At 40.4% G+C, this 9,358-nt stretch overlaps 1 protein-coding gene across 1 annotated transcript; it reads left to right on the plus strand.

Annotated features, from left to right (window-relative positions):
* On the plus strand, nucleotides 1-9,358 carry zgc:174935 (uncharacterized protein LOC796019 homolog). Its single transcript, XM_062539173.1, has 5 exons — nucleotides 1-678; nucleotides 2,905-2,959; nucleotides 5,618-5,732; nucleotides 7,061-7,396; nucleotides 7,481-9,358. The coding sequence occupies exons 1-4, from the start codon at nucleotides 382-384 to the stop codon at nucleotides 7,350-7,352; spliced, it is 759 nt and encodes a 252-aa protein (XP_062395157.1). The 5' UTR covers nucleotides 1-381; the 3' UTR covers nucleotides 7,353-7,396; nucleotides 7,481-9,358.

Consider the following 9,358-nt stretch of genomic DNA (forward strand, 5'->3'; position numbering starts at 1 on the left):
AGTTTAAAGCAAAGAATATGTAATCTTTATGTATTTTGTCCAAGTGTAATGTAGCCTAGGCCTAGTGCTTGTGGCGTAGGCCTATAGGCTATGAAAAACGATTTAAAATTAGTCTAAAACGTGTGTGAATTTCTGACAACCCCTGCTGCGGGCTATGCGCATGCACGCGCACGGAAACCTGTAGCCTTGGGTGGACAAACCAGAAAGAACACACTGGCGAGGATATTTCCGTATGAGAAGACACCTGCTCTGCTGTATTGAATAGATAGACGAAACTGTTTCTCGGGGCAAGCGACATCGAGTCCCATTTAGGCTATTCCAAGTTCCTCACAAGTGAAAACGTAGAATCTGAATGGGCTTAAAACCCTTTGATTCAGTGTCATGAACTACCCAGGTACTTGCATTACTTTGCTAATGGCAGTAAGTTTGTGCTTGACTGTCGTTATCATCAACAGAAGAGAGCAAGAGGTACGCCTGACCAACGAGGTATATTCTGAGGAAATCATGCTGACAAATACCAAAGATGTCGTACTTGAAACCTCGATGGCGATGTCCAAGGGCGAAAACAAGTGGGATCAAACGAAGAAACAACTGGAGGAGCTCATAAAAAAACTTGTGACTATGCGGACCGCGGCAAAGAATGTAGAGCTGGAACTGGTGCAGTGCAATGAAGTGGCGGTAAGAGATGCCTATGGGGGGGGGGGGGGGGGGGTAGGTTGGGGTTGCGCCCTAGATATTGGGATGTTCCAATATATAGGGCGCTAAACAAATATTCCCAATATAGGGCGCTACAGGTTGGGGACGAGTGAGGGAGACCTGGAGAGCGCGAGAATAGATCATTGATGATGGGTGAGAAAAGGGATGTATAAACTGGTGGTGGGAATAATGAGAAATTCGTTTTTTTTTTTTTTTTTTTTTTTTTTAATTTAACTATCAATTATTGTAGCCTATACTATTTTATAGTGAAACGAAAGCGAAAGTTACATGGGCCGAAACAAATGTGTCGCACAGTTCTGGTGACAAGTCGGTGAGAAACTGTTTATTTGATCATCATGAGACATCGTTTCAGTAGCGTAGCGTAGTTGCGCAAGGCCCCGGTGCAAGTCTGGCGCTGGACGTAACTTGCACACAGCCTACGATCAAAAACAGAATGCATACAAATTCATTCAACTGAACACACCACGTTCCCTTGCAGCACGACAATGGCCTCATCAAAGAACACACTGAGGACGGCTTGACGCCGAAACGCGTTTGTTTTATAGGCATGGTGCTACAATAAAGTATAAGATAATTAGCTAGTGAGTTCTTTTGCACATTGGAATACGATATTTAACTCGCACCCGAAGAAGGAGATATCTTGGAGTTTGAGCGCGCCTCTCTCTGCAAACTCATCAAAGAACAAACAGACACATAAATTATGGCACAGCGGCCATTTAACTAACCTGTTCGCCGATCAGTTGCCGTATAAGCAAAAACCCTTGGACTCACCCGTCGTCAGAAGTGTAGGCCTACTTTGCGTGTCTTCTGCTCAGCAAACTCGTTCACTATTGTGGTGAAATCCAATTTCCTCGCCCTGTCATTTTCGATGGAGAGTATGGCCAATCCACTCAGTCGCTCCTGACCCATGGCACTCCTCAGATTTGTCTTTATTAATTTGCTGACTTTCCACGACTTTAGTAAGAGTAGTAGCCTATACCTGTTTACATTTGCTAGCATGTGCAGCAGCCTATGATCAGAGATGACGTGAAAATGTTATGACTGGACAAACAGATTTCCCAGCAGGCCATGTTACAACATCTTGTAAGTTGACGATAAAATAATCATTAATGGTATTAGTTTTATTGACTAATTTTGATTCTAACATTGAAATGTCATTAGTAAAATCAAAATGATATGGAAAGTAGGAGAAAATACAAGAATTGGGGAATGGATGTGCCACCATGAGACCAAGTTGTAGCCTAGAAGATAGTGAAGGATTTAAATAGCAATCAGTTCGCCATTTTCAATAAACAGGAAGAGACGGTGTAATTTCTGACAATAATTGACTTTATGTCGTAAAGTTAGGAGGCGCGGGGCTAATTCCGATATGCAAAGGGCCCTGCGAAGCTCAGGGGCCCCGGTGCGTTGCACCGACTGCACCGTCGCACGCTACGCCCCTGCATCGTTTTAGCTGTAAATATGGCAAAACGACCCTGAATGTTTGAAGTATGATTCACTTGTGCATGTTAAGAAACACTGCCATAAAACATCAAGCCAAAGAAGTGGGGTTTTCTTCTCCATAACCCAGACTCGACACTCTGCTCAGATGTGTCTTTATAGGCATATCTGAGAAATTTGAGTTGGTTCGTTCTGAATCTGAAGTAGCCTCAAAAGTGGGTATTTTGAAAAAAGGTTACAGGATTGTAGCAAAATAAAATAGTAACAGGAAGGCCTACTGGAAAAGGTGTTACACCCATACCCAGTCTCTGTTAGTTTTGCAAGATGTAACCTTCGAGGCTGCAAGTTTCACTATAAGATATTACAGGGGCTGGAACAAAGTGTCCTTTAGAGAGTTTGGCATGCACAGTTTCTGGTGAGCACAAGTCTTTGAGAAACTGTTTATTTGACAGGTCATGTTATATACATCATTTAGCTGTGAATATGGCAAAACAACACTGAATGTTTGAAGTATTCACCTGTGCCTGATAAGAAACACTGACTGTTCTAAAATACAGTATCAAGCCATAGAGTGGGGATTTCCTCTCATAACTTTCTGACACAAAGGACACTCTGCTCAGATGTGTCTCTGTTGGCTCTTATATTGATTTGGAATACATTTTAGTGTTTGGTTAGTCTGTTTGGTTGCAGTCTATTTCTTCATCTTCAGTGATAGTGATTTCTCTTTAATCTTTTTTGTTTCAACAGAAGGAAGCAGCTGAAGCAATCGGTAAACTAGAGACAGAAAAATCCAGCGTAAGCAGTAAGTCTGAAGTCATGTTACTGTTTTGATTGTCATAACAAGCTAACTAGTTAGCATAATATCATCTCTTGATGTGATGTAGAAAAGCAATACTGTACCCTCAATAAATAAATGATAAAAAAAACATTAGGCTACTACACTGTTTTCTAGGGCCATTCGAAATGATTATATTTAGATGTGCACTCAATCGCATCCAGGCAAGCAAAACAATATTTGTGACATATTCAGACATGCAAACAAACCCAGATGAAAACATAACCTCCATTGCGGAGGTAAAGACAATGTTTTATTGTGTTCATAGACCTATTTCAATGCCCCAAACATGTTTTTGAAAAATGTTGCATGGTTTAACCTCTCTTTTTCTTTCTTTTGTCTAACTGTAATAACCCCAGCATGTAGCAGATCACACTGTATTTCACATCAAATTGCAGGATCTGTAATTTTCTTGCAGGAATTTGAGTTGGTTCGTTCGGAAGTACACAAAAGTGGGTATTTTGAAAAAAGGTTACAGGATTGTAACAATAAATAAATAAATAAATAAATGAAAAATAGCAGTTACAGGTATAGGCCCCATACTCAGTCTCCCCTAATTTGCAAAATGTTTGTGGAGGCTCACTAAACCAGACATTCTAACAGCTCTGTTAACCAAACAATTTTGCCGGCAAATGAATGGTTAATGAAAGTTAATGACTGAAAGTTAACTTAAATCAGTATCACTACTAAAGTTTAAACTATTACGGAGTTAAAACAAACGTTCTTGTAGACCAGTGGGCCTCAAACGTTTCACAATGAGTACCACCTCAGAGAACAATTGACAAGTACCACCATTATGACCAGCATTTAAATAGAGTAGCCTAGGCCAATTTAAATACGTTTCACATTACACAAACTGTTTTTCATTGTTTTTTATTTTAAGAACGATTAAACGAAGAAAAAAAACTAGTTTAAATGTAACGATTTTTCATCATATGTATTTTTATATCACTTGAAGTGATAATTTTGTCTTTGTGAAATAAAATATCCCAGAGTACCACAACAGAGTCCACGTACCACCAGTGGTACCCATACCACAGTTTGAGAACCACTGATGTAGACTGTACACATAGTAAATAACACTACACATTCAGCAGGGGACAAACAATCAACAACTAAAATAAAACAACAGTAGATAGACAGAGGAGCAAGTGGGATGGAGTACGGGCAGTTATGAGTAGGAAGAAAAAGCAAGAGTGAAACGGTTCAAAGGTGGACTGTAAAGTGCTTTGACATAGTGCAAGTTGGAGGGAGTTCCAGAGTTTGGAGCCAGTCATGCTAAACGGCCTGTCACCCACAGAATGGCGATGTACAGTGGGAGTAGATAAGAGGTGGGCATCAGTGGAGCATAAGGTGCGGGTTGGTTGGTAAGGTGTCAGGAGATTTGAAAGATAGGAGAGTGCAAGATTACGTTGGGCTTTGAAAACAAGAAGGATCATTTTGAATTGAGCACAGTATTACACTAGCCTGGCTAGCGCCTACCACTTCTCAAATGAGACGTGGTCTGGCAACCAGACGTTCATTTTCTCGTATTTGAAAAAATGCCCAGATCCGTTCATTGGGCATTGTCTATCAAATGCGTCTGTGCATAGCTCATCATCGTCTTGCTTTCCCCCCTGTTCTGTGATTGGTTCCCTATCTCAGGCAAACATTAGGGTGGTAGTTACCAGACTGCCTTAGCAGCGTGAATGAAATCACCGCCCAAGGCAGGATGGGAACACCCAGGTGTGTATTACACAGGCAGCCAGTATAGTTGATGGAGGATAGGAGTGTTATGTTGCCCGGGCCTGGTATCGGTGAGAACTTGTGCAGCGGAATTGTATATAGTATGTGTTGTAGTCTGTTTGATCTCTTTGCTGAGACACCAAAGAGCAGGACATTACAGTAGTCAAGTTCTAAGGTTATGAAAGCATGAATGAGAATTTCGGCAAGTAGTTTGGAAATGTTTTTAGATGGAAGAAGGCTGAATGATGTATTTAATGTGAGAGTCAAAGGAGAGGTTTTTGAATTCAGAGTGTGGTAGTGGTGGTGAAATAGCCAGGGATGGACATCTGTGATTGTTTGAGCTTTTTCAATACAGATGGTGGGGCAATGAGTGTGGCTTGTCATGGTTTAATTTGTGAAAATTATTTTGCTTATGGCATTGAGGCAGGTGGCCAGATTGGAGAGTGTGTGGGAGGGCTTAGGTGTCCTCAGAATGGCACTGAAAGTTTACACTACTGACGTAAAATATGACTAAGGGGAAGGATGTAAATCACAAAGAGCAGGGGACCAAGGCCAGAATCCTGGGGAACACCATGTGAGAGGGGTGAACTGGGGGACCTGAAATTACCTAAACCTAGGAGAGTGAAGTTTGCTGTACTGTAACTCTGGCTTACATGTTAAAATTATCAACTGATTCAATGTGATTCATTGCTGTAAGTCACCTAAGTGTCTGGCAAATGAATAAATGTAAATCTGAAATACATTATTGCCATTAAATGATCTTTGCTGTGTCTCATATAACTCCTCACTTATTAGTTCATACACACTCTTTTCACACATGCACTGTTTTTACATACACACATTTTTACACATAGTTAAATGGTTTATTAACCTTGTGTTATTCTTTTCATTCAATCTCAGAGCCGTTTGACAATGAGAGAGCGGAATGGTCCAAAAACATAGCCTCTTTAAAAAAAGAGGTTGGCCAGAGGAGTAAAGTCTGCAGTTACATCATTAAGACCTCTGACGATGCAAAGTAAGTAGGCCTATATTTGCCCATAATACTGTATGACTTACACAGTTTATCAGTTTGGATCTGGATGTATGTTTTTCTCATGTAATCTTATTGGGAAATCGTTAACAGATTGTAGTGAAGGGTGGTCATTTTATTTACCCATGAGGTAACAGTTTTAATAGGCTATAGATTAGTGATATATACAGATGTATACAATACATATTATTTATTTATCAAGAGAGTGACTAGATTAGCGTCAAACTCAGAGAGTAAGTGAGTAAGTAGCTTCAACAGTCTTTCTATAAACACTCTGTAGAACCATTACCCATTATCTTGTTAGTTTGCTAGGTTAGCCCTGTTGACTCTGATGGCTGTAGCTCATCTAAGGTAGCAAACTGGGCAGACTGGTTAAACAAGACACTCTAGTCAGGGGTGTCATACTCAATGCCCGTGGGCCAAATGTGTCCCTCCACACCATTGTATGTGGCTTACGAGAGTTTAAAACGTCTGATACAATTTTGTTTAAGCAATCACGTTAGGGGGAGGAATCTACCTGTCATTCACAGCTTGTGCACACGCTGCTATCCAACCGCTGCTACTCTGCTGCTCACGTACACAACCACATCTCCAGAGGGGGAAGGGTTTTGGGAGCAGTTTGGAGCTTGGTAGAGGTTGGGGAAGGGACCTGAAAGTTGTATCAGTTTGAATTTTCAGACTTAAGACTCGGGATTTTGAAGGCTTGCCGATGGCAGCTTTAAGTTACACGCTCGGTGTAGCCTCCCTGTAAAACGCTTGTTTGTTTGAAATGCGTGTATACTTGTATCTTCCGATCGAGCTGAGGTGCATTCAGATCAGGCAAGCAGAGGAAGGCTAGACGTCTGTGTTAATCGCCTTGTTGTTTTGCATTTTCAGTTCAATTTATATTGATATACTGTATATTGATAACTTTTGCTCTTCTCAACTTCTAGATTTAAGTTTTATACCGATGCTAAACATTCTGTAACCTCACTTTCGCCAGATCCTGTAGTTCGCTGTCTGGTGGAGCATGGCGGAACTACAAGGGTCTGGCGAGAGTCAGGCTAAACATTCTGTGGCTGGTGCTACAAACCTTTAAAGTTACATCTTGCCCTTTGAGGGTAACCATTGTGCTGATGTGGCCTGGCGGTGAAAATGAGTTTGACACCTCTGCTCTAAATGAAATTGACATCAAGGAGCTATCTTATTCCAAGAGACTGTTAGAGTTAGAGCAGTTAGAGTTTAGGGTCATCTTGACTAAGACATGCTCTTCCACAGAAGATTATCCTTTGAGATGAGCTGGATAATCAGTGACTCCTGTAACACTCTTATAGGAAACTCTGTGGGATACCAATTGAGGTAGCCGCTGAACCAAAGAAAGAGGAACCAAAAGTTGGAGACACCGAGAAGTCAGCAGCTGAAGAAGAACCAAAAGTTGAAGACACAGAGAAGGCAGCAGGTGAACCGAAGGAAGAGGGACCAAAAGTTGGAGACACAGAGAAGGCAGCAGCTGAAGAAGAACCAAAAGTTGGAGACACAGAGAAGGCAGCAGCTGAACCGAAGGAAGAGGGACCAAAAGGAAAGAACAAAAAGAAGGCAGCACAAAAAGCACCCATTCGAAGATGAGTAGGTGTATTGCCCCCGTAGCAACAGAGAGAGTCTCGGCCCAGGTGTGTACTGTAGTGGTGGAAGTGTTCATTTGAATAATTGTAATAGGCTATATGTAATGTAGTGTAATTTATTTATTTCGACAGGGACACAGAAAACATGAACAGATGCATTGTGCCAGGTTGTCACATACAGTATATTGTTCATTTCTGCCCATAGTCCCTGCCTGGGCTGGTAGGTGGAACAATAAGATACAAAGACAGATGGAAAATAAATGCAATACGAAGTACAGAAACACCAGGTCATAAACATCTTTAAAACATTATCATCCCCATATCCTACCCCATCTAAAGCTACAACCAGATTGCGCCACCCCAAGCTCTCACAGATATGTGCCGATATGTGCTTCCCACTGAAATACTGGTTGTTGTGCTGTTAATTATCAATGCTTTGTTAACCATGAGACAGGGTGTCCGCGGGGTCTTAAAAAGTCTAAAAAAGTCTAAAATTACACATTTTCAATTTTAGGCCTAAAAAAGTCTAAAATAGAGATATTTTGCACTGTAAGTCTAAAATTGAGTTTGAGTAATTTAAGACCTACGTTTTTTGTTTTGTTTTACGTCGTTTTCCACACCGTTCTGTTTTTTTCTTTTTCTGTTATGGTGGCAGTTATGGTCCGTGTAGTTCTACATGACATGTTGCTGTTAGTGGAATGTAATAATACAACTACAGATGTGAAACGGAAATGTAATGTCGTTACAGGATGCAGTAGCAAGTATTTTGATTCTCTGTGTGCGAGCAAGGCGGGAATAGTTATGAAGTAGGCTAACGTCTGAATGGCAGGAGATGTATACGTGTTTGTTTCATTGACAATAAATGTCAATTGACCGCAATCTGGCTTCGTTATGTCTTTTTTTAATTCTTCGTGAAGGTCTTAAATTTAACCCAGGATGGTCTAAAAAAGGTCTAAAAAAGTCTAAAGTTGCACTTGTTAAAACCTGCAGACACCCTGATGAGAATGAGTATGACGTTTGTGCATGAAACTAGCTCTACAGGGAGAGTATTCCACTGATTTATAGTCATAAAATAAAACATTGTCTTCCCAAATGCAGTTTTATATTGTGGAAGAAGACTACATTTTCCCCTTGTGGCTGATTGAGTTTCCTGTGTTGTTTTTTTCAGAGCAGAGTGTAAAATACTGTGAAGAGAGCAGTATTATGAATGATTTTAAAGAATAAGCAAACATTTCAGTGATTTTTTTTCAAGATGTAAGGTGTATATTTAGAGAGGATATGACAGTGGTGGTAATGACTTGTTTTTTTTTGCCATGGCTCTTGAGGGCACTTACATAATGTATATAATGATGCAAGTGGTTGTAGGGCGGTTTTACATGCCTGAGATCAACTTGAAATGCAATATAATATTTTCAAAATCTTTTTTGAAGCTGATTTACAATACTGTCAAAACACAAATAATTACAACAAATTACCAACCAAGTCACAAATTGCTTACAAAAACATCATCATTCTTGTGAGAATTTCTCTGGGCTTATGAAGCAGGCACGCAAGTAGCAGCAAGTTGCTTCAATTTAATGTCCTAAAACCATGTTGCATAGGATGTAGAAAAGCCTTCAAGTCAAGGTGAACAATTGGTTGTTCTGTCACCTTTTCAATGACCTTAGAATTGGCTGGGAGGATGCTGATAGGCCAATATTTGCTGACCTGCTGTTTGTCGCTGTCGTTTCATGTTGCATTTATATTTTCATATTTATTTTCAGTAATTTTGTGTGAAATATTCCTGGGACTTTGAAAGACCAGGCTGCATTGAACTTGATGGGCATGTAGCCCCACAAGGATGACACAAAACCATTGTTTTTCACTTTGATTTGTCGCACCTGCCACATGCACCCCTAAAGGAGGGGAGGGCGGACACAGTAAACTCTTTGTAAAATATTGTAAAAGTTACAATACCAAGACAAAGACACTGCATTGTCTGATTGTAATTAACCTGTGAAATGAAATGAA

Source organism: Sardina pilchardus, chromosome 6 (assembly GCF_963854185.1).
Source record: "Sardina pilchardus chromosome 6, fSarPil1.1, whole genome shotgun sequence".
In the NCBI taxonomy this organism is placed as follows: Eukaryota; Metazoa; Chordata; class Actinopteri; order Clupeiformes; family Clupeidae; genus Sardina; species Sardina pilchardus.

What these genes read in the sequence shown, in the direction of transcription:
- zgc:174935 (XM_062539173.1), top strand. Translation starts at nt 382, where the DNA reads ATGAACTACCCAGGTACTTGCATTACTTTGCTAATGGCAGTAAGTTTG. An exon ending in AGAAAAATCCAGCGTAAGCA is followed by an intron (nt 2,960 to 5,617) that starts GTAAGTCTGAAG and finishes ATTCAATCTCAG; the next exon opens with AGCCGTTTGACAATGAGAGA. An exon ending in AAGACCTCTGACGATGCAAA is followed by an intron (nt 5,733 to 7,060) that starts GTAAGTAGGCCT and finishes ACACTCTTATAG; the next exon opens with GAAACTCTGTGGGATACCAA.